This window comes from Chamaea fasciata, unplaced genomic scaffold, assembly GCF_029207755.1.
Source record: "Chamaea fasciata isolate MVZ Bird 193981 ecotype frontalis unplaced genomic scaffold, bChaFas1.0.hap1 SCAF_11, whole genome shotgun sequence".
NCBI lineage: Eukaryota > Metazoa > Chordata > Aves > Passeriformes > Sylviidae > Chamaea > Chamaea fasciata.
The window spans coordinates 21731533-21756240 of NW_027094096.1; the positions used below are offsets into that span (position 1 = coordinate 21731533).

At 47.4% G+C, this 24708-nt stretch overlaps 2 protein-coding genes across 9 annotated transcripts in view; one reads left to right on the top strand and one right to left on the bottom strand.

Annotated features, from left to right (window-relative positions):
• The window catches only part of VEPH1 (ventricular zone expressed PH domain containing 1), a 55569-nt gene extending 34826 nt beyond the window's left edge, over nt 1–20743 (bottom strand). For 5 of the 8 annotated variants that reach the window (XM_066193649.1, XM_066193651.1, XM_066193648.1 and 2 more), the window contains exons 1-5: nt 19919–20220; nt 17406–17475; nt 13172–13452; nt 12540–12755; nt 9390–9564 (exon numbers count right to left, since the gene is read on the bottom strand). In XM_066193649.1, coding sequence (XP_066049746.1) covers nt 9390–9564; nt 12540–12755; nt 13172–13309 — 529 coding nt within the window. In that variant the 5' untranslated portion in view covers nt 13310–13452; nt 17406–17475; nt 19919–20220. Of the gene's footprint in view, nt 1–9389; nt 9565–12539; nt 12756–13171; nt 13453–14755; nt 14846–17405; nt 17476–19918; nt 20221–20536 lie in introns of those variants that run through there. The other 3 variants (XM_066193645.1, XM_066193646.1, XM_066193647.1) reach the window with 3 other exon arrangements.
• On the top strand, nt 664–5568 carry PTX3 (pentraxin 3). Its single transcript, XM_066193903.1, has 3 exons — nt 664–805; nt 1291–1812; nt 4925–5568. Exons 1-3 carry the CDS (start codon nt 664–666, stop codon nt 5536–5538), a joined length of 1278 nt encoding a protein of 425 aa, XP_066050000.1. The 3' UTR covers nt 5539–5568.
• Nucleotides 20744–24708: the final 3965 nt, after the last annotated feature.

The following is a 24708-nucleotide window of genomic DNA, read 5'->3' on the forward strand; positions in this document are numbered from 1 at the left end:
AAGTGCTAATTAGGGCTGGAAAAGCGGAACACTAACAAGCTGTTAGAACTCCTTAAGAGCTCTCCTTTATTGCTTAAAGCAATAAACTGTTGGGACAGAACAGAATTACTTTACAGCAGTGCGTAACTCTCCAAAAAAAAAAAAAAAAAAGCCGCGCTATTTAGCTAAACCAGACACGTGTATCCAAACCAACTCCAGGTATGTTTATTTTTCTACCGATCCCCTCCAGAGCGCTGGCACACAAACTGAATTTGCAGGGAACGCTTTCTTTTCCACAAAACGACACGAAACAACACACCCGACCCAGACCGTGCAAGTCCGAGCGCTCCCAACCCCTGGTGCTGCTGCTGCTGCTGCACGTCCCAATCCGCCCCGGGGCGAGCCCGGCTCTCCCCGGTTTTACCCTCGGCCAGTCAAAGCATCCCTCGGGCAAACCTGGAGGGCTGGGATTGAGCAAACTGCCCGCCCCTTTCCCTCCCCATCCCTTCCCGGCCAAAAGGCACCGCCAGGAGCGCTCCGCTCTCAGCGCTGCCACCGCCGCTCATTCATTCGGGCTCGCAGCGTTTTTTAGCGGCTCACTGCGCCTCGCTCGCTCAGTCCCGGCTCTGCTGCAGCCCCAGCAGCTCCTCACGGCCCGGGGATTGTCAGGAAGCGGCCAGGAGAATGCTGCCCCGAGAACTCCTCTCTCTGCTCACGCTGCTCTGCGTTTTCAGGGCGTCCGGCTCGGCCGTGGATGAAGAGGATGACTACGAGCTCATGTACGTGAACATGGATAATGAAATCGAAGGTCCTGCTACCGAGGAAGGTGAGTAAATTTAAACTGAGTTTGGGTTTAGTGCAGGACAGCCTTGGTTGCTGCCTAGCTCTTGTAAGAGTTATTGCTGCAAACATAATTTACTTTTTTTCGGAGGGAGAAGTTCGTGCTCGTAGCAGTCGGTTATTATGGGCAGTAATGGTAAAGCCCTGGGATGGGGTGCCTCGGACTGTGCTTTAGGCTCTTTATTTCTCAGTTTTCCTGCGAAAGGCTGCTGCTGTGGCAGGGGTTTAGGATCTCTGAAATCACAGCCCTGCACTGTTCTGTCCTGGTACAGAGGGACAGGCACTGGCCCCAGCCCGGCAGGGGGCTGGAACCACATTGTCTGTAAGGTCCCTTCCAACCCAAACCAGCCTGAGCCCACGGTTCTGTGGCAGCCTGGAGGACACAAGCCTTGCACAGAGTCAGATTTTGCCAAACCCTCCCGTTTAAATCTCGGTACAAAGGAATAGCAACATCTGTACGTTCCCTTCCAGCTGCTTCGTGCGACTGCCAGCGGGAGCACAGCAAGTGGGACAAGCTGTTCATCATGCTGGAGAACTCGCAGATGAAGGAGAACATGATGCTGCAGGCTCTGGATGAGCTCCCCAGGCTGGAGCTGCAGACCCTGAAGGCAGAGCTGAGCCAGCTGGCCACCACCCTGGCGGGCACCTTGGCCACCGTCACCTCCCACGTGGTGTCCCAGGTGGAGCAGGTGCTGGTGAGGAGCAGGGACCAGGCTGAGGAGGCCAGGAGGCTGCAGGAGCTGGAGCAAAGGAAGGTTCTGGAGCATGTCCTGCAGCTGAGCCACAACGTGTCCATGAGGCTGGGCTGGCTGGAGAGCGCCTGGCGCAGCAGGGCTGAGCTGCAGGCACAGGACACTGCTCTGCAGCAGGACAAGCTGGATGGCAGCAGAGGGGACAATCTCATCCTGAACTCGGTGTGGAAGGAGCTGCAGCAGACCCGGGCTGAGCTGAGGGTGTCACAGCAATGGGCAGCTCAGAACCTGCTGCCTGCAGGTAAGGCTAATGGGAGAGGGCTCTGGGGATCTACAACCCCCTCCTGGGCACCTCCTTCTCCAACAGCTCCAAAGAAACCCCAGGAGCAGCGGGGCAGCTTTGAACAGGCTGTGCTGCATGAAGGGGGGAACCCCAGAAGTTGTGGAAAAAGAGGCACTGAGCTTTTCAAATGTGGGATCAAAGAAAGGTTTCATCGAAGTCCTCGTGCAGGGCAGAGCCAGCCAGGATCCCAACCTCCTCCAGGCTCTCCCAGATCAAAGCCATTGCCAGAGAGCAGCAAATGTATTTTAGACACCCAGGTGATGTTCTCTCACCTTTTGCCTTCCCAGCTGGTGACTCCTATGCGTTTGCACCAGTGATGGACCCTCCTGTTCTCCTGCATGTTCCCACTCCTCCCTCTTCCTACATTAACATCTCCTCAGCAGCTCCAGTGGCCAGGAGCTGGACGTGCTGCTGCCAGCCAGCCAAGCACACTTCCAGGCCAGGGCGGGCACATTCCCTGAATGCCAACGGGAATATTCTGCCCTCATTATTCCCACTGGCACAGAGAAATCAGTAACTCGTGCTGCTGCTGTTGTTTGGGGGAGTTTTCCCCTTCCAAAACACTTTGCACTGGCCAGTGAGGTGACCACAGAAAGGTGGGCTCACACCTCAAATCCCAGCTCAGCTTATCTGTGCAGTGCAACGAGAAACCCAAAGAAGCAGCAGCTTGGGTGTGGCAGAGCAGCCCCTCGTTTCTTTAAAGTGTGGGTGCAGAATTACCTTGTGCAAGATAAGGTGCACTGAAATCACCCTGCCCGCCAGCGAGCTGTCACTGCCTGCCTCCTAACTGCTCAGTAACGGCTCTGTTTTCCACAAATATAAGTCATTGCTACCTAAACCCCCCCCAAATCTACCCCTACAGGGTGAGTGCGTAGGAAGGAGGGGGTGCAGCATCCCCAGAGTGAGCACTCACACGAGGGAGCAGTAATTTGCAGTAATTTGCTACAGCAAAGGCAACAACACAGCCACGACATCGTTTACATCAAAGTTTTCACCGTCTAAGCTGAACCCATCCCTTCATGCAGGGCACGGACTCGGCTTTAGAAGTAAATTGTTTTCATCACTGCTTTATCACAACAGAAATCTTTGTGTGCTGGGAGGAGCTCTTTGAGCACACTCCTCTTGCCCCCAAACACAAACCTTGGAGAGAGCACGATCTCATTTCCTATCCCCCTGTACCCCAGCCACCCCGCACTAGGTGAGAGCAACAAACTGGATCTGCATTGAGGATCATCAGTGGAAATTCAGTTTATTTCCACTGGTTCCCACATGATTTTACATAAAACAACCGTACTTGTAAATTTAAGGGCTACATTTTAAGTACTTCCAGAGTATCTCTCTGGATTTTTTTTTTTTTCCCGAGGGAATTTTTAGCGACTGACTTTAATTTCTCACATCTTGACTTACTGCCAGCCATACTCTGGAGGGATTTTCTAATCACACTTTTTTGTTCTTCACTGAGGCTGGTTTTAATTTTGTTTAAGCTTTGATAATAGAGCCTGAAAGCCTGCTAATTAAAAGCTTTTTCACAATAGTGCTCCTAAGTAGCATTTTAAGGAGAATCCCCAGCAGTTGCTCAGTGACCCTGCTGCTCCTCAAAAGGGTCAATGGGAGATGCAAAATCTGCTCAAAAGCTGGAGGGAAACAGCCCATGAAATACCTCAGCAGCTCAGTCCTGGAGGGCACAAAGAGTCCTTCATTCCCCTGGAGCAGAAATTTCCACACACGTTTTAGACATTTCAGATCCTCCAGCTTCTTTCAACGGGAAATGAAGCAGCTTAATTGGAGAAGGGGCTGCTTGTTCCCTCCTGTCACCTTGGATGTTAACTCAGGTACGACCAGGGAACGGCACAGAAGCCACCAGAAATGGCTTCACTGATCACCAGTTGCTTTCCCAAGCTGCATAAATTTTCTGTTAGTGGTTTTAACTAATCTAATTTCTATTATCAACACTTTGATTAATTGGACATGAGAGAAGAGCTGGTTTAAAAATCTCAGTAGTCTCATGATTTCCCCCGTTTAACCAGTGCCCATGAATGCTGCTGACCAAAAAAATCCTAATTAAATAAGCAAGCCCATCTCAGCATGTTCCTGCCAACATCTTGTGCTTTTCAGAAGCTCCAGTGCCCTGATGCCCCATTATCCATGGCACAGGCTCCCCCTTTATCCTGGGAATGCCACAGTGTCCAAACCTGCTGTTTGAAGAAATCCCTGACCCCTTCCCTCAGCACAATGTTGGGATTTTCACTACTCCACACTTATCCAGAACAGAGGATAAAACAACACTTCAGTGGCACTGGGGAAGAGTTACCCAATTACCTGGCAGAATTACCCAAATTCAAGGGCTGGAAGAATCCCTCTCCCAGGAGGTGGTGCTCCCTTCAGAGCTGGGAAGCCCAAAGCCCCTTCCCAAAGGAAGCAGCAGGGCAGACAGGCTGCATTAACCCTTTGCATGTCACAGGACTGTGCAGTGCCCCCCGTGCAGGCAGGGAAGAGATTCCTGCAGCTGGATTATCCCTTGCCATAGTGTCCAGCAATTCCTCCATCTGCTCTGCCAGCTCCTTCCAATCCTCCTGGGGCAGGTTCCTGCATCCCAGGGGATGAGCTGAGTTCTCGGCTCCCTTTGGGAAGCGAGCACTAGAGCAGGCATTGGGACAGGCTGCCCAGAGGGGTGATGGAGTCCCCATCCCTGGAGGTGCTTAAAAAACATGTGGATGTGGCACTTAAGGGCCTGGTTTGGTGGTGAACACGGTGGTGCTGGGCTGGCAGTTGGACTCCACAGAATCCTGGAATGGTTTGGGCTGAAGGGATCTTAAAGATCATCTAGTTCCAATCCCACCTGCCGTGGGCAGGGACACCTTTCCCTATCCCAGGTCACTCCAAGCCTCATCCAGTCTGGCCTTGGACACCGCCAGGGATGGGGCAACCACAACCACAAGATCACAGAGGTCTTTTCCAACCTTAATGTATCCCAGGCAATGTCAAAGGTCCCAACTGTGCCCAGTTAAATAAAACAAACATACAAATAAACCAGTCCTTATTTACCTGACAATCTCCTCGACCCTTCCAGGCTGCGAAACCGCAATTCTGTTCCCCATGCGCTCGAGGAAGATCTTTGGGAGCGTCCACCCGACCTCTGGGATGACCCTGAGCTCCTTCACTGCCTGCATCTGGCTCAAGGTGACCGAGGCCTTGGACAAAACCATCGTCTTCTCCTACGGCACCAAGTTCAACCCCTACGAGATGCAGCTGTACCTGAGCCGGGACTCGGCCGTGCTCGCCGTGGGGGGAGCCCAGCACAAGCTGGCTGCCAGAAACGTGGTTATTCCTGGGAAGTGGCTCCACCTTTGTGGCACCTGGAGCTCAGAGAATGGCTCTGCATCCCTGTGGGCGCAGGGGCAGCTGGCAGGCAGTGCCTCGGGCGTGGCTGGAGCTCACACCATCCCCGACGGGGGAATCCTGCAGCTGGGGCAGGAGAAGAACGGCTGCTGCGTGGGAGGGGGGTTTGATGAAGCTCTGGCCTTCTCAGGGAAGCTGACTGGCTTTAACCTGTGGGACAGAGTGCTCAGCCCCGCCGAGGTGACAGCTCAGAGCACGGGGGACTCCTGTGGCACCCGGGGCAACGTGGTGGGCTGGGGGGTCACAGAGGTGCTGCCCTACGGAGGAGCCCAGTACGTGTCTTAAAGCCTGGGCTCTGCACAGGGAATGCATTTCACAGAGCTGAGGGTCAATGTTGCAACAGTCAGAGCTGCAGGAGCAGCCTCTGGAATTCCTGAGGGACATCAGCGCTGCAAGGTGACAGAACGAGGCACTGTGGAGATGGGATCGAGCTCTGCCTGCTGTCCTGGCAAAACCCTGAAAACACCCCCACAGATCAAGGCACGGCATTGGAAAAGCTGTTCCTGGCCTCAGGCAGCTCTGTCTCTCCAGTGCAGGGTTTTCTGATGTCTAAAGCGAGGGTCACCGTGGACATTCAGGAGCTAAATGGAGCTCTTGACATCCCTGCTGAGGAAAACCTGACCTGGCTCTGCCAAACAGAGTGGCTGCCCCTGGATCCCTGCAAGTGTCCAAGACCAGGTTGGAAGGGGCTTGGAGCAGCCTGGGACAGTGGAAGGTGTCCCTGCCCAAGGCTGGGGTGGCACTGGATGGGATTTAAGGTCCATTCCAACCCAAACCATTCCAGGCTCCCTCCAGGCTCCTCCAGTCCTTGGGTTCTATAGTGTTAATGTGAATTTTACAGAGGAACCACCCAAGTCAAGCAATGTGTTGTCTATTAATCGTTGCTAGTAATGTGTAGACTCTTAAGAAAGCCAGTGCCTTGTTTAAAGCATTATTTGTGCCACGGGTTGATATAAAAAATAATATTCCCCATCATAATCTGACGTTACATTGGGAGGAAATGCAGCTGTATTATATTGTACATCGACTTTGCGATAATTTTATTGAAATTATTTTTGTAAAGTTGTTCTGTAAATAAAGAAACTTTACTAGACTAAAACTCTCTCCTCTTCCCATAAGCCAAAATTCTGAGCCAAGTCCCAAGTGGGATTTTTTCCCCGTTTTGAACCATGCACTTCCAGCTGCTGATAGAGAAAACATAAAGAGCAACATCCTCACCCCATGCACAATCCTGGCCCTCTGGAGCCAGGTTTTAAGGCACTTTTGGGCTCGTTTGCTGCCCTCAGGGGGTTTGCACAAGATAGAACCGCTGCTCAGTGCCAGGGGTTCTCTTCTCTCTCACACAAACTTATCTCAAATCTCCTAAAAGCCTAGGGCTGGAGACAGAGCACAACAGCAGCTGCAGAGAGCCAAGCAACTGCTGATGATTTTCATGTAGAAAACAGCACAAGCAGAGAATGATGAATACCCTACTCACTGGGTATGTAACCATTTACAAGAACCATTAGTTGCTACCTGTTGAAGCCTCTGAACAAGTTATCATGAGGGATGTCTTACTCAAAGCAATTCCTATCTCCCCTGGAAGCAGCCCATCCTTCTTTATTCCCATGTTTCCCTGTCTCTCTCATTCTCTACAGATGTCCTAAGAACATATTTTGACAAATTTCTTGACGTGTTGCTGCTACACTTCCTTCCTGACCATGACAGATCCTTGCTGCCTCGATACAAAAATAGCAAAAAAAAAGGAAAATTCCACTTTCCTGTGCCATTCAAGGGGGTTGAAGTTATCCGACCCGCTCCAAAGTTTTGGCAGCGCTACTTATTTAAGGGAAAAAGAATTTCCCTGATTGCTGGAATTTCTCCTGTTACCCTGCAATAAAAATGTATCTACGTTATAAATGCTCGGCAGTAAACTTGACAAAAATCCCTCACTAAGTAATATCTGCAAATAACCTTAGCTACAGGACAGTGAAATATTACCTCTGTTCATCTCTGGCAGCCAAACCCCAAATCTTCCGAGTTACAAAAATACTCGGGGTCCCAACACTGTGCAAGAGCAAAACCACTCTCAAATCCTCCCTCTGTTCAGTGCCCTCCTTTAAGCGAAAACAAATGTCCCTGAAATGCAGCAGGAAAAGGAAAATCCTCAAAGAAGACCTCCAGAAATCCTTCCTGGCTGCAGCTCACACCTGAAATGCTTTGTCTTGGAAGGAGCCTCCTCCTATCTCGGCTCGGGCTTGGCAGAGGACCAAAGGCAAAGCCGGGCCTTCCATCCTGACTCAGCTGGAGCAGTTCCCCCTTCCCCAGAGCTCTGCTCCTCCTTCATCCCCTCCCAGGAGCAGCAAAGCCTCTCCCACAGCCCAGCACCACGACTCAGCCTCCACCAGCACACTTCTCTCTCCCCTTCCTCACCCAGCTACGCTTTCCTTTGTCAACAGTTTGGAAAACACCGAGGAAACAGCATTTTTTGGGGGGGGAGGGAATTTGGGCACCAGCGATGAAAAAGCCTCTCTGCGATCCTGCACTGCCAACACGAGATGAAGGAGCGAGGCTGAGCCACAGCCCAGAACTGCTCTGGAAGGTGGAGCGTGGAGTCCCGCGGGACTCTCTGATTACAGGGCAGGAGTTATTGCTGTCCCCCGGGAATGGGAATGAATAAATAAACGGGAATAAATCAATCTGTGTGAGCCCCGGTGCTGATGGACGGTGTCAGCACAGAGCCCACGCTCACTGGGCCACGGCAGCCAAAACCCTTTCTAAAGAGCTCTTTTTTAGCTGATGAGATAAGAAACCTGCCTGTGCGGCCAAGGAGTTGCCCCAAGTAACGAAAAACTCCAGTTCCTCTCCAACATTTTGCAGGCAAGGGGCCAAAGTTTGCTCAGGCTGGTGCCACGAGGCTGAGCCCCGTCTGCGCAGCCCCACAGCACGGCTTTGTCTCCAAAAAAACTGCCTTGGAAATTCATCCTGGGCAGCTTCGCCCCCTGCTCCCTCCAGCCAACGCTCTCAGCTCTCCGCCTGCTGCAAACCCCGCTCCTCATGCCTGAAACACCAATTATTTGCGCTGTAATTAAGTCGCGACGCAAAACAAATCGTTTTTGCTCGCTCCGAGCGGCCCCTTCCAGGCTGGAATTCCCAAACCTGATACCCACAGCAACATCTGCTGGTGGAAGAACATAAATACACCACTCAGCCGTGCATCGCTTTTCCCAAAACCATGAATATGTTCGCTTTTTCTTTCTGTCACTACCCCACAGTTGCAAGTGGCAGTGCATATCGTTAGCACATTGATAAGCCTTAAAAGGATAAATTTATAAATTAATTGATGAATTAATAAATACGGGATGCACACGTTTAATTTGAGGGCTTAACATCCTCATAACAATCTTGTTTTAATAATTAGTTATTGCTGCTTGCTGCTATTGCCCCTACTCGAAGGAGAACACTGATTTTACCACTGCAGTAGCACTGTATTGCAACAAACACTGTGAACTTTATTACTCCAATTCAATTGGAGTTCCCTTTGTAGAGGAATGAATACTTTTGGCTTTTTAAACCACAAAAAAATATTAAAACGTAAAGAGATTAGCAACATTGTTCTATATAAAGCTAATAACGCAGGCAAAATGAAAGAACCACTACAAAGCTTTTATATCTTCCATCTGACTATTCCACCACAGAATGGGATTAATTTCATCCCCATTTCTCTTCTGGAGCCTTGCCAGTGGCACTAAGAGGAAGGATAAGAGCTCATGGCTGGTGCCTCGTATCAGGGCTGATAACTTGGAGTCCATTAGCAGGGAATATTAACGAGTACAGATGTATTTCCTGCCCTGTGGGTCAGCCAATCCATCCCCAAACCTCCAGAGGAGCAGTAAATCCACATATTCCTCGAGGAAATCTGTTATCAGAGTGTGATTAATACATTTGATCACGTTTATAGATATTTCCATAGGTCTGCTTTATACAGCTCACATGATTTGCTTAAGGGTTAGATTGATCCTGGAGTGTCTCCCACGCCTAATGATTGATTGATCCTGTAAAATAATGGTTCTGTAGGTGCCTAACACAGCCTGACTGATCTGGTGACACAGCTGGATTAAACCCTGGATTAAGCCCAAGGTCTGGGCTGGGCCTACCTTGAAGGACACTCCTGAGGATGGTTTCTGTGTGCTCAGCCAGCAGCTCTGCCTTGGCAATGGCAGCCAAGGACAGGTAACTGGACATGTTCCTGCACAGCTCCTTATTGCCCCTCTGCAGGAATTTCACTGCCACTGGCACAGCCAAGGCCATCACTGGAGGCCGGTTGTAATTCTGCAAAAACGTAGAAAAAAAAATTAATATTAAAGTCTGATGCTGGGCAGAGCAGAGAAACCAAAGTCAAAGCAACAAGGGGGAAAAAAAAGAAAAAAACTTGTCAAGAAAGGTCATGTTTTGGTGCCAGTACAGAAGGCAGGAGTCAAAGAAAGAGCAAATAGAGAAATTTAAATTCCTGCTGCAGCAGAACGTATTAAGAATAGCCCTGTTTTTGTTTTCTGCCAGAGGAACCAGAAGGGCACTAACAAAATATGGGGTGCATAAATAAAAATCAATGTATATTAAATATATTAATATATAAATAATATAATGTATAAAAATATAAAAATATAAAAGATATTGAAATGTAAAATATATAAAATATATAAAATTTATAAAATGTATAAAATATAAAAAAATATAAAATATATAAAATATGAAGCACACTAACTACATGTTAACATCTCTAACAAGACATTTTGTGTTTGGTGCTCCCTGGGATGACAGAGGCTTGTCATCCATCATCCCAAAGCACAGGAAACACCTTGGAGCAGCCACTCCCAGTCACTGCACTGGGAAACTTGCTCACAGTGCTTTAGTATTGATCATTAATTATCCTGTAATCATTAAGATTTCATTTTTTAAATTCAAACTCACAGAATCCCAGACTGGTTTGGGTTGGAGGGACCTTTAAGATCATCCCATTACACTTTCCACTGTCCCAGGCTGCTCCAAGCCCTGTCCAGCCTGGCCTTGGACACTTCCAGGGATCCAGGGACAGCCACAGCTTTTCTGGGAATGTCCACCCAATTCTTCCGAACACTTGGAGATTTATCAGGAGTGCAAACTCCTCTTCCTAAAATGGCCCCAAGCTTTTGGGGTCTCAGGGTCCCTGAGTGTACACTGGGGGTTTTTGAATCAAGGTCAGAAAAGGTTTTCTGCTGTTATTTATACAGAAAATGGTGTGTACAAACCACACACATGCACTGCCTGCTAACTTCCCGCAGCAGCAGGGCACGTTTGTGTGTAACTGAGCACCCCACATTCCCCCTGGAGCCTCCTTAACCAGTGCTGTGCTCTGCTCTCCACTCAGTTCTGAGCAGCTCTTTGAAACTGGAGCACATCCCTGTTGCTGAAAATAATCCTGCAATGTGATTATGTCTAATTAGCAGCTGAAATCCCAGGCAACCCCTGGAACCCAGATGTTTCAGACAGCAACAGAACAGTGAGAAGGAAGGCAGAGCAGACGTGCTGGACTTTCCTTCTGAAGCAGCTCTGAAGAGAATAAATTCAGACTGAGAAACCCCAAATCTGTTGTTCCACAGAGTTTGAGGGGCTCTGAGGATTTTTTCCTTGGAAAAGGGACTTGCCAAGCAGTGGACACTCCCTTCCAGAGACCCCTGAGGAAGAACGGGCTGCAGCCACCCCTTGGTGTCAAGACAGATAATTCTGGCAGCTGCCATATGACCAAAAGCTGCATCTTTAACGAGAAAAGCCCTGCAAATAAATGGAGCTTTCTGCAGCAGCATGTTTAAATCAACATAATGCCTCGTTATGTTTGGCTGAGACACCACGGAGCAGGAGCCAAACGCTGCTCCAAGTTATTGCTCTGCTACTCCACACAAAGAATGGGAAGATAAGGCTTGGCTCTCTGACTAGGATTTAAAAGATCTAAGAAAATTCCAAAGAACAATTCTTTCCCCCCCCCCCCCCAACCCTTACAATAAAGATAAAATCCTTAGTTTAAAAAGGGTTGAATTCAGAGGGAAGGAGAAAGGTTTCATTTGTTCCACGATAAACATCAGGGCAGGAAGGCACACTTAGAAAACGTGGAGGTGACAATGAAGAGCAGATTTCAATAAAGTGATACAGTGATGTTTGCAAACCTTGGGGACCTCCCTGCTGCTGATATCAACAGAGACCTGCCTGAGATCCAGCGCAGCTGGCAGATATTCGTTATTGTTCCAACTGTCCCCCACATCTGCTGGAAAACCTCATTTTATACCTCCTTTTTTTTTTTTTTATAATGCAAAGGAACTTGCCAATAAAAGCTCTGTTTTAGGAAGCAGCAAATGCAGTTTTATAACTCAGCTGTGGTTGCCTCATCCCTGGCAGTGTCCCAGGCCAGGCTGGACAGGGCTTGGAGCAGCCTGGGACAGAGGGAGGTGTCCCTGCCATGGCTGGGGTGAGGCTGGATGGGTTTTAAGGTCCTTCCATCCCAAACCATTCCATGTTTCTACCCGTTACCTCAAGGATTTCAAGAGAGGAGGGATCAGAACAGTGCAATTCCCCAAGCTCCTAGTTTTAAACATAACCACCCACAAGCACCCAAAAAGAGAGTTACAAAAGCATTTTTAAAAAATAAAACCCAACTGGCAACGAGAGCACTCCTGCCTTCATCCCAGCTCTGTTGGACCCCTGGGCACTGAGAGTTTCAGACTTTCTGTGCTGACAGAAAATACTGAATTGGACCTGAGGCCGTGCAACAGGCTCCCAAAATTGAGTGAGCACTGGGATTGTGGGTGTGGGGTTTGAATAGGTGTGTGTGATATCACAGGGTGGGAAACTTAAAGTTTACGGGTTTAGAATATAGTAATACATATATATATATATATATATATATATATATATATATATATATAAAGCAAGATGGAGGTTTTAGGGTGTGGGCTGAGTCTTTTTTCACTTTCTTCTTCATGGTGTGGGTGGTGTTTTGTAATTGGATAGAAAAATCCGCATTGTGGGCCACGGGTTGTTGGTTATTGGGTTAAAAGTCAAAATAATTTAGGTGTCAATTCTTAATTGAACAGTTTATCCTTAAAAGGCCTTGGAGAGATAGAGAGACGGGCCGTTTTTAGCCGTTTTTAGTTTGTTAGTTAGAAGTGCTGTAGAACTCATAGTTTGTGAGGCCTGAGTCAGAACACGAAACAACATCTCGAGCATTCCATCCCAACTCTGGCAAAAAAAGCAGATAAAACTCCACACAGCTCTACCTGCAGGATGCAGCTCATGATGTCAGATGCAATTTTGGCGTGTGGGGCATCCTCGTCTTTGCCAGAGGGCCTCAGGTTGTGCTCCAGACAGGACTCCCAGAGAGCCACCAGGGCCCTCCCGTGCCTCTCGATGGACGCCGTCTCCCTGATGGCCGTGGTGATGCGGGTGATGCAGATCTCCACCACAGCCTGGTCGTTGTCGTTGGTCTGGTAGTCCTGGGGCCACAGCAAAACACGTCTGCCCGTCAGTTGGTTTGCCAGGAGCCCATAAAATTAACTTTTTGTATCATTTTCCCATGTCCGCCTTTACAACAGACATTCAGCATGATAGAACTCTGGAATTTGTCATCCCACAGGTCTTAATTCTCATTACTGGGAAGGTATGGACCCCTGTGATCTCGTATCATCTTTAATATGCTTTAAATAACTATTTAATAAAAAAACTGTTATAAAGATGAGCTTGAAATATCTTTGAAGCTGGTGAGAACTGGACTTTGTCAGCACAGTTTTAAATATTATGCTTTGTCCTTCGAGTCTTATCAGAAATCTAAATTGTTTATATCCCCCGTTATTTATACAATATAAAAATATATACAATTAAAAAAAATTATTAAGGACACTCTTTCACTCACTGCAGCTGAACTAATGATTCTGATCTGTTCAAGAGCTTCGGAGAGGCTTCCTTCGATCTCAGCATCCTCCAGGGAGAAGAGATCCCCTGCCCGGGACAGGTCCTTCTGTGCCAAAACCAGCCCAAAGAGATGATGCATGGCCCTGCTCAGCTACCCTCTGCAGGCACCATGGGCATGGGGAGCTCAGCTGGGGACAAAACGGGAACAATTCTGGCCAGGAGAGATCAGTTGAATGGGAAGGATAAATCTGGGCTGTATTTCAAGGCTTCCCTGGCCCCAATCTAAAAGAAAACGATAACCAAAAAAAAAAAAAAAAAAAAAAGAGAAGAAGAAAAATCAGCAAATGCATTGATTGACATATTCCAGTTCAGCAAAGATTTTTAAATGTGTGTGAAAGCGTCAGACAGGACCCCCTGAGCCAAGGACATCCTTGAGCACATTCGTGAACTGTGGGAATTTTTACCTTCAAACACTAAGTAGAAATTAGATTAAAATTAGATTTAAAAATACATGATAACTGAACCCGAGGTTTTCTTCCTTTCTGTGCATGTTACCTGAGCAGGCTGGTGCCTGGACCAGCTGCTCAGGGCTCCAAACACCTTTCCCTGGTCAGGAGCAGAGCTCGAGGAGGAGGAGGAGGGTGAAGCCTCTTCCTTTGTTTTCTGGGTTCTTTTGTCTTGACTCCAGAAAAACATTATTAGCAAGATTGAGAAGATAACGAGCTTTGTTTAGAAAAAACTATCCCTTCTGTTGCCAAAATGATCCTCAGGGTCTTTTAAACTCCTGTAAAACAAAGCCTTGGCTGAGGTGAAACTGCTCTTCTCCTTGGCTGAGGAATGGAACCGAGGCTGAGGCAGGCAGGGCCAGGCTCACACTTTGGGAAGTGTCCTGCACTTGAGTCCTAAAACTCTGCTTAGGTCCCACATGGATTCACTCTGGGTGTCAACTCCTCTGGATTCTTCTCTGGAGTTGACAAAGCCACAAGATATATCACTTATAATTATTATTTGAGACATGGAGTGCCCTTAATCCCTATTTCATTCTCTTTTTCAGGGGAAAAAAAAGAGTCAAATACAATCACAGAATCACAGAACGTTAAAGAGTTGTAGGGACCTTAAAGCCCATCCAGTCCCAAGCCCCTGCCATGGGCCGGGCCACCTCCCACTAGCCCAGGTTGCCCAAGGCCTTACCCAGCCTGGCTTTGAACACTGCCAGGGCTGGAATATCCACAAAAAGGGCAAAACCAAAGCAAAACCCTGAGAACCCTTTGGAAGCAATTCCCTGGAACAATCTCTGTTGTAATAGGCAGCACATTGCACTTGCTCATGCCACAAGCCAGGGCTGTTTTAATTCCCCCAACTCCATCAATCCCATCCCACAGGACTCCCGATTGCATCAAGCAGCAGCAGCAGCAGAAAGGAGCTGGAATTGCAAATCCCGAGGCACAAATCACCCACCTGAGCCACAGGGATGGTGGGAACTCAGATACTCTCACCCTACTCACAACTCAGCCATTCCCAAGTCCAAAAATAAAAGTTCAGAAAGCCCCAGACACAGGTTTGTTTTTGTTTTTGTTTTTTTTACCTGCTTGGGATCCCCCCGGGCCATCCTCAGGGATGGGGACAGGTGCTCTGGGGACAAATCCTGCCCCTTTCCTCTTCTCCCCCCGGGCAGCATCCAGGGGCAGGGGCAGCAGAAAGCCGGGCAGGGTGGCAGGAAGGGATCCCGGAGCTGTTCATTGCGGTGCCACGGGGAAAGCATCCCAGGAATGCAGACTAAAGCAGCCTAAAAGTTACCCATGGCTCCGTCAGGTGACTGAGGGAACCCGAATGCACGGAGGCCTTATCTCTGAATGAGCTGCTCTGTTTCCAGGGCAAAATACAAAGCCTGCTCCAACTTGAGGGCAGTTGTTTTTAATAGAGGGAACAGAACTCTCTGTGTTAGTGGAAAGCTATCCTTCCCTGGGAAGGAGGGGAAGCAGCCCTCGGTAAGCTCACACTGTTGGAAAGAAAGAGAACGAGCGAACAGCCTTGCGGGAGAGGAGATTTCCTGGCCGAAGGAATAAATGCTGTCGTTCTGCAGCCTTTACACGAGCACAAAAGAGGGTTTGAGGTTTGCTTTGGCTTTTCACGTGAGCCTCAGGAGCAGCACAACAAAATGTGCCCACATAATGCAGAGAAGCGCCCCAGGAAGGGAGGTCCCTCCAGCCCTGCCTTTGATCAGCTGCTCTGAAACACCGCAGCCCCTTCTGCAGGAGCTGGGCTTCATCATCCTCCTGGGTCCCTTCCAGCTCAGGATATCCCCTGAGCCTTGGGAATATCATTGGCCTTCTGCAAATGATCATACCCTGGGTGTGCTCCTGCGCAGGAGTTTCTCAGAGAGGTCCTGAGCTCGACCTGAACAGAGAATTGTATGGGGGTTTTATAGACAACAGTCAGGATAATGCAGGAAAACGTTTATTTGTTGTGAGCTCTTGGAAATGGAATTAGAGCAAATCCTCTTAATGCTTACATTGTGTAAGAGTGCTGGAAATACTTTCCTTGCATCAGCATTAAAGAGAATTGTTCCTTAAGCATTTCCTTGCTCACTACAAGATTTGCTATTAATAGGCAGCAGGCACTGAGCAGGAGGGAAAACAAATCACGTGCCTTAAAAAATGTCATTTTTAAATTTTTTCTTTTTTTAAAGGGTCAAGCTGGGCACTAAAATTGCTTCAGGGTGTAGTTCCTGAGGTGTCTCATCACCTTGAATCTCCATCAGCTCGACTCCACCTCACCCATCAGGGTTCTCTCGCTCTATTTGTGTCCCATGCACAGAAGGATTGGAAAAGGCAAAGGGTTTGGCCAAAGCTTGTCCATCCTGCCCGGATCCCCCTGGCACTGCATCAGAGGGGATTCACAGCAGGAATTCGCACCTTCCCAAGGCCAGAACGTGGGGAACAAAGCAGGAAGTCCAGAGCTTGGAACAAATTTCAAGCCGTGGCTATGCAGGAAAAACCCCTCAGCTTACAACACAAACCACTTGCACTGGTTCTGGTGCAGTCCCACATTAATTCCAAGGTTTGATCTGATTTTCAACACCTTCCTTCTCCCTTTTCAAGCCGAGCTGAAAGAGCCACCCTTTCCCTGGGACCTTGAAGCTGCTCCCCTCCAAGGTGAGTCTCTCCACTTGCTGCAGGCACAGCATTCTTACCAAAGCTCCTTATCACAAGCAATCAGAATAAAAGCCAGCCTGACAGGTTTCAGGGCTTGAAGCTACTGAATTGGTCTGTTTGCAAAATAATTCCCCCAATAATAGAAGATTAACAACAAAAAATTCCATGTAAAAGGGCAGTTGGACCTACAGGCATCCAAAAGCCAATTGAACTTGAGCTGAAAGGCTGAGACTTACAGTTTACCAGGAGCTCAGCTTCTGCAGAATGACATTAGAAGGACAGGAAAAAAGTCTCTCTCAAACCAAAGAGGAAGGGAGCAGATAAAATTTTTTATATTTACAGTGAAGGAAATTCTACAAGAAAATAATTTCCTTAACTTCCAAAAGACTTGAAATGTAAATCCAGCTGCTTGATTTTCTGGGTGTTACCCCACAGAAAACAGAAACACAACCCTCAAACAATTGTGCAATGACATTTTTTTATCTAGTTCTGTGCCACACGACATCCATCAGGAAAGCCTTCTCTCAGATTAAGGAATTTTAGGGAACTCAGGCCACTGGAGTTTATGTTAAATGAACCTTTGCAGGATTTTCTGGTTTCTGCCTTGCTGGAGCTGCAGTGAGGACAGGGGTGCTCCCAACCAAACCCAGGCAGCGCTCCCAAGGAAATGCAATTAATTCCCAGAGTCCCCATCCTCTGTGACCCCAGTTTGCCCTGGTTCTCCCCAGATGCTGCAGCACAACTCCCACACGGAATTTCTTATTCCCCATGGAAGGGCTGAGCCACCACAGGTGCCAAAGCTCTTTGCTAAACACAAAGGCCATGCTCCTTTTCTGAAATCCTCAAAAATCTAAAAGGTATAGAACGAGCATCTGGTGCAAAGAAAAAAAAATGTAACTTAAAGCGTCCAGGAAATTCCACGGGAGAGGAAAGTGATCTGGGAACTCCGTCGAACTGCAGAAACTCACATTAGAGAACTGGGAGCTGTTTTATCGTGGTCATCTTGGGTACAACAGAGCCCAGAGCTTTGAGTAAAAGGACACGAAATGTTAAAAAGGAAGCAAAAACTCCCTTCCTTACCTCGCAGCCGTGTTGCCATGCTTAACTCATGGATTACACAGAGTGCTTTGGATGCCTTGGGTGAAAGGCACTGGAGGAAAACAGAAGGAAAATAATGTTAGTGACTCTTTGCCTTCCCATACTGTAAAATTCCCCTCAGGATTCCTCCAGGAATGATTGGTTTGCACCAAATAGGGTTCAATCCTCATGACCTGGGCCCTTAAAGGCCAGGGGAGCAGCTCCGCTGAGCCCTGGGCTGGTGTTATTCACACGTGCATGGAGTGAACGGAACAGGTTTGGATTTCCATGCTCTGGGGATAAACGTTTGCAACAACCGCATATTTACTTTTAGTTTCCTTTTCCATGAATAGCAGGAAGATAAGAATTGTCTTCAAAGAAAAAATTTGAATTTCAGGTGGAATTCTCTTCTGTTGAAATTCTTCTTCCCCATCTTACAAGAAAAAAAAAATTATTGTGGAATTTCTGTCTCAAAGAGTTACAGAAGTTTGTAATATTGTCAAGACTGCTGGATGCTTCCTTCCCCCCTTTAAACCGACCCAGGGGAAAAAAACAAAAAAAGCCTGGATACATTTCCCAAGAACATCCACATATGCAATTCATGGAGAGAATATTACAAGATATTTCAGAGAACCTTTCCCCTCTGTGTTGCACTAATCAAAATTTATTTTATTTTTATGCTTGGAAAGCATTCACTCCCTAAAACAGAGCTTCCTTTCAAAACTTGGAAATAAAGTTCTCACATTTTTTCAGTGAAAGAAAAGGATTAAAGATTATATTGAGAGAGCATCATTTTCACACAGGGTGAATAGACTACAGCAGTTCCCATGGGATCAGCTGCATATATTTAAAATCTTCCCACAAGACAACCATTGTTTCCTATGAGCCTCTCTCCTTTTTTTCTGTCAGGACAGGTTTCCACACTTCACGTCCCTTGAAAGCCCACGGATGCTGAGCTGGACCAAATGATGAAATGATAAATTATGAAGGCTATTGATTTATTTTAACCCCTAAAATTAATTTTAGGGGTTAAAACTGTTTTTTTACTGACGGAACACCTCGCTACAGTGCTGGGAGCTGAACTGCTCTCAGCATCCAGCCAACCTGTGTCCCTGTGGAGGCCACTGCAGGACAACCAGAGCCTTTGGAGAGATCTCTTCTACCAGAATTCCAGGGCTGTGCCACCACCCACAGCCTGAAGGCAGCTCAGGGTCCTCCCAGATGTGTGAATATTGTCCTCTGTGATGAACTGGTTGGATCAGCAGTTTTATGGGTCAAAATCTGCCTGAACTGAACCAGGTCTCACCGAGCTCCGAGGCAATTTTGGCTGCACAACCCATGCAGAAGCCACTGCTGCAGAGGGGTACGAATGTACTCAGGAACTTGACAACTCCCACTGCTGCAAACACACGACTTGATCGAATTTTTAATATAAATAAATTACTTGATAATCTGGGTGTTGTCAAGATAGTTTTCTCTGATTTTCAATCTATAAGAAATCACATTTGGCTGCTGGTTGAGCACACCCTGATGCTTTATATAACACTTCATAAGACTTAGCATTTTTAACATCAGTAAGGCAGATTTGTAAGAATTCCATGTTTAAATGTCTCTGTGATATTAAAATATTAGGCTAAACTAAACAGCACAGTGCTAAGATGGAATAAATTTCTTCCTAACAAACACCAATTCCATCACTGTCACAGTAATGCTGTCAAAAGCTGCTCATTTTCAAGCATTTTCACTGCTTAATGAGCTTTTAGATCTGTGACTTACTTTCAAGACTGCAGTGATGTTACAGAAAAAGAATTTGGTTTAAAATTTTACAAAGGGAACAATGTGTATTTCTGTCTAAAAAGAGTGAAGGAGGAAATGGGGCAGAGCATGAGGGACTACAGGGTCAGAATACAGGGACCCTGTCACGAAAAATGCCCCTCTGGCAGGGAAAATTTGACTAGAGCAGTAAATAAATGCAAAAATCACTGAACCTCAAAAGTCTCCTGAAGCAGCAGTCACCAGACAAGCACTGAATGTCCTGAAGTTCCTCCCAGGGACCTGGCAATCCCCCCCAGTGTCTCTCCAGCTGGTGATTTTATAGGACCAGCAGCTCCCCAGTCTGCCAAGATTGCCCCAAAGCAAGGCTTTAGTTCTGGAGCCCAGGGACAAAGTTCCCCCGAGCACGGTAAGGGGAAGGAGACAGCTGAGCCCCAGGAGGAGGATCCAGGGCCGCTGCAGGTTCATGTCCCACACACGGACATTGCTTTTTTCCTTTCCTGGCACCTCCAGCCAACTCCCAGCACTTCTCCCAGGCATCACTGTAATGCATTTCTACATCTCACAACCACAGCTCCTGCAGTCAGAGAAAGCCAGGAACAGCCTCGCTGTTAACGACCACATTCCCTCCAAAACCTCCTCCATTATTTAACACCCAGCCCTGCTCCTCAACTCCCCTCCTCGCAGTAATTTATTCATTATTCAAACTGTTAACACGAGCACGTAATTTAAGTTATTCATACCTCTCGGAAGCGAGACCTCGGAAAAACCCATGAATAATTGACGGCAAATTGAGGCTCTTTAGAGAAATTCGGATGGGCTCCATCCCAGCTGCCAGTGCCCCTTCCATCCCCCTGGCTCTGGTATGTGAGCGAGGCTGCTGGCGGGTGCTCAGCCCTGTCAACCCGACCGTACAGTCTATTCAGTTACCCTGGAGTTGTCATGTGGAATCAAGCAAACAAATATCTCCTCTCCCTCCGCCCCAAGCCCGGCGCTGGAAAACACATCAGGAGTAATTCCTCACCCAGCTTAACTTGGGCGGCAGCTCGAGTGAAAGTGCTCCCAGTTCGACGCGGAATTTGAATTAGTTAAAAGGATTTATCAACAGCCAGTGGTTACATTCAGTTAATTAATAACCTGCTTAAGAGTAACAAGGAAATTGCAGAAGTTAATATTACTTTTGGGGCCTCTTCTCGAAGGCTGGAGCCTGTCAGTGCCCCTGGAGGAACTTTAGCCAAAGGAGAAGTCAGGGGAGAGCAGGACACTGAGGAACTGACATTTGCGGCATCTCACCAGCTCCTGGACCTCAGCCAGCCCTTCCAAAGGGACCTGCCCAGGTGGGACCCATGCCCAGGACCTACCTGAGCACCTCCAGAGCTTGGCAGCTGTAACAGAAACGATCTCCAAAGCATTCCAGAGGCTTGTGTTTGTTCCACACACACCTGAGCCTTCCCCATCAAGCACGTCCATGCTTTCCCCCTTAACTTCCCTCTGACAAATGAATTCTAGATTCCCACCAAGTCAAGCTTAACTAAAACCGACCCCATGGAGCCGAGCCTGGCTGTGTCCTCCTCTCCTGGGAGAGCACAGGAGCAAACCCCCACTGGGAGTGTCCCAGCAAGGACATTTTTCTAATAACAGCCAAAGAAATATCAAAGGAACCAACTGGGAACAGCCAAGTGTAAGGTCAAGCACCCTTGGGCAGCTGCTGGGAGAAAGGAAAGCCTGTTTGCCCAAAGATAATGAGGAGAAACATTTGTACAACTCTTGTTAGGGCTTTTGTAATACTGAAGGAGTTTATAAATTACAGGATTTTTAAAAAACTGCTCCCTAGAACACACATTCAGTCACAGAGGTCCTCAGTTTTGATGGCAATTCCTCCTAATGGCTTTTTTGCTCCTGTTCACTGCACCACAGCCTGGGCAATCAAATACAAAATTAATGGGGGGTGAACACATTCTTTTAACGATGTTAAAGTTGTTGTTGTTATTGTTCTTTAAGGGAAATCCAATTGTGTGTTTCCTACATCTTCCTTTTAGCTCAGGAACGACAGGAACACAGCTGGCTTCTCTCCCACTTCCGTGAGGCTGTAAAAAAGCTTGTGAGATGGTGGCAGGACAGAAATATTCTCACTCTGAAATTCATTTTCTAAACAAGAGATTTTAATGTAATAAATTTCATAGGGCAGGGCGGTCTGACTGGGAGAGCACAAACGGGGTTGGATTTTATTTCTGCCTCTGATAATGACTTTATTCGTTGTGCAGCAGGAATTTAGAGTTTCCTTTGCTCACCATGAACCTAATTTTGACTTCGAATAGCAACCAAAATCCCCCAGAGATTGTGGATTCCCCATCCCTGGAAGTGTCCAAGGCCAGGCTGGACGCAACCTGGGAGAGTGGAAGGTGCTCATGGCAAGGGGTGGAACAAGATGAGCTCTAAAGTCTTTGCTTTAATAATAAGACAAACCAAGATTCTGTGGTAATAAAACAAAAAATTTCACATACATCTTTCACCAGCTGAAAAAAAAAAGGATTTTCTTTATGAAAACAGGATTTTGCCCATCCTAGAAAAAAATTACTTTGTTTTAACTTTCATTATAACAGCTACAATGAATGACGCCCTTTTTCAGCAATGCCCTGAAAAATATTTATTTTGTTAGACTTTTAAAAACAAACATCTTGTTAGGGAAGAGACAGGCTATTGTTCTCCCTCCAACTAATTGGGGAAAAGCAACAGAATATTCCATATTCATTACATTTCACCAAAATGACTCATGTTATCTTCCACCCAGACAAAGTGTTTTAATTTTAATAACGACAATGCCGACAGCTACAATACTGTTCCTGCAGAAGTTTGCTTGTAAATAATTAACAATTGTTGTATAATGACAGAGGGGGGGTTTGATAGCTCTATTAATTTCACAGTCAGGCTGGAGTCTCTTTAATTTCGGGTATTCATAAGAACCCACTCCCCTCCCAACATACAAGGCTAATGGCAAAATCAGGTTTATGTCCCTGCAGCCTGTCCCAGTGCCAAAATCCTGTTGTGTGCCAGGAATCAGCCGTGGAAAATCATGGAGAATTGTGCAGGACTCACACATCACACCTCCAGAGGGTTTCAGTTTGGCTAATAATTGTCTGGGTTTGAGGCTGAAATCTGAGATGGGATAAATAATGAGTTTCAAATCCTGCTCTGTTGCTGGGGTGGCCTCGGCAGGGGACAGATCCAGGACAGGGCACCACTTATTAATGGCCTTTAAATATGTGCCCTCCAAGGCTGGCCAAGCAGGACACCCATGAATGTTCCCCTAATCCATTCATATCCTTAAAATCAGGCAACATTCCCCTGATTCTGATGGAATCAGCCAGGACACAAATGCCTTGAGGACCATGGAAAGGTTTCCCTTATTTTCATACCAAGTCTTGCTTATTCTCCAGTTACCAGCCACAGTCACAGCCCCTGCTGAAATTAAAAGAGGTTTTTCCTGAGTAAAACTCTGGTATTATGACCCAGGTCTTGGAGGAGCCCAAGCCTGCCCAGCCCTGGCACTGCTGTTTGGGTTTGCAGGTGGGTATTGCCTCGTGCGATGCTCAGAGCTCATTAACAGCTGCCCTGCTCCAAAGGCTCATTTGCATCACAAACCCAACATCTGCTGCGCCTTCGTGGTGATAAAGTTTATCACAAATAGGGAAACTCTGCATACTCATTTCTTTATAACCACTGCTGGTTCCGAGAGGTCTCCAAAATACTCACAAGCAACAAAAAAAGTCACCCCAGCCTCCCTTTGGACAAACTCAAACACACGCGGCCTCGTTTTTACATCCTCACACACATTCACATTTCACATCTCAGGTAACATTTTCATTGACCGCCTCCATCATTTCCCCGCTGAAAAAAAGCGCTCAGAATTTTATTACTCCAGGCATCTCCTTCCACCGTCTTTGCTTTCCACGGACAGGGCTTCCTTAATTGAGCTGCATAGTTTATGAAGTGCGCTAATTGAGCTGCATAACTCTGCTGCTGCCGGGGTTTCAGACCCTGAACCCGACCCAACATCGAGCGCTGGGTCGGTGCCACCGGAGCTGCAGCGCTGCAAGTTAAGGAGCCCTTTAACAAATCCACACTCCTGACATTCCTGTAGGTTTTTCTCACTTCGTAATATCCGAAGGGGTCAAAAGCTGCATTCGGCTTGCACAAGATTTTTTAAGGAGAGCCAGCCCTCGTGTTCTGTCCCTGGGAGGAGCAGTGAGGAAAACTCACCCAGGAGAGCAAAAGCAGCTACTCCACACAGAGAAAAACCTGCCTGACTCCAAGGACTGCTCCAACTACGCTGCCAGGTCCTGGGTGGGAGCCAGAAAGTTTTAAAAGGGTCCTGGAAGCAGGAAGGAGGAGAGGTATTGATAGGTGACCGTGAGGATTTGCCGGTCCCAGCTGCCCGTGCTAAGAGCTCAGCAATCAGGGCAGAGACACCGAGTCTGGAGCCAGGGCTGGTTCTGCACAGCATCCAGCTGTTTCTCACCCTAATTAAGTCTATAGGCTAACAGGGATTATTAATATTAATCACCCAGCCTCTGAAGCTGCTAATGAAACCAGCTAATCCATAGCAGTAAAAATTAACGCAGGGATTTGTGCTGAGTTACCCGGGAGAGAAGCAGTACCCGCTCTACAAAGCTCACATCCCTTCCTTGTGCACAGGTTCTCCTCCTGGTTACAGAGAGATGCTTCAGTAAAGGCACTAAACCCCCTAAAACATCGGCAGAATAAGCTTTCCATCATTAATGCTGCACATCAGAGGAGGCTTTGAAAGGGGAACACGCTTCCACCAGCACCTCACTTCACAGTGGCAGCAGAGCTGAGCAGAAGCAGTTACTTGGGAGCTTAAGGAAACCAGGCAGGGGAAAATAGAAGAGAGGCCGCACCTCACAGGAAACGTTATTTGAATTAATTAATACCAGCACTGATGTGGAAGTGGCTTGACAGGCGAAGTTTTGTTCGCTAGGTTTGTAGAATCCTTTGTATAAATAAGCGTGAGACCGTAGAATGTTGGATTGGAGAATCCACGAGATTGCCAAACCTGTTGAGGCAAGAGCTGTCAGGTCTAGGCTTACCTGATGTTTGTCCTGACCGTGCTTCCCTAAGCAAAGCTTTTCAACGCTCCTCAATTAGGAAATTACTCATTAGCCAGAGACTTTTCCCCACTCCATCAAGAACAGAGGACACCAGATGACTGGTTTGTTCCGGTGTCTGAATTAATGATTCTTTGCTCTCTCAAACGTCTCCTTTTGAAGGAAACATCTCCTTCTTTTCATCTCTTTCTCACCCTGCTCATGTTGTCCTGTCTTGTTCCTCAGCAATCCTCACTAAGTTTTCATTTCCTCAGTTTCTCTGTGTTTTGAGTGTTTTGTTAGTTTGGGTTTGTTTGTGGGGTGGCTGTTTTGAAGTTTTTTGGGTGTTACCACTGCATCTGTTTTGTTTTTCCTCCAACATCCTCCCAAACTCAAGAACCTCCTGCTCCAGAAACCAACTCCTTGAA

Excerpts from the sequence above, each read along its gene's own strand:
- PTX3 (XM_066193903.1), top strand. The coding sequence starts at position 664 with ATGCTGCCCCGAGAACTCCTCTCTCTGCTCACGCTGCTCTGCGTTTTC. Across the intron at positions 806-1,290 it reads AGGTCCTGCTACCGAGGAAG|CTGCTTCGTGCGACTGCCAG; the intron begins GTGAGTAAATTT and ends GTTCCCTTCCAG. Across the intron at positions 1,813-4,924 it reads TCAGAACCTGCTGCCTGCAG|GCTGCGAAACCGCAATTCTG; the intron begins GTAAGGCTAATG and ends CGACCCTTCCAG.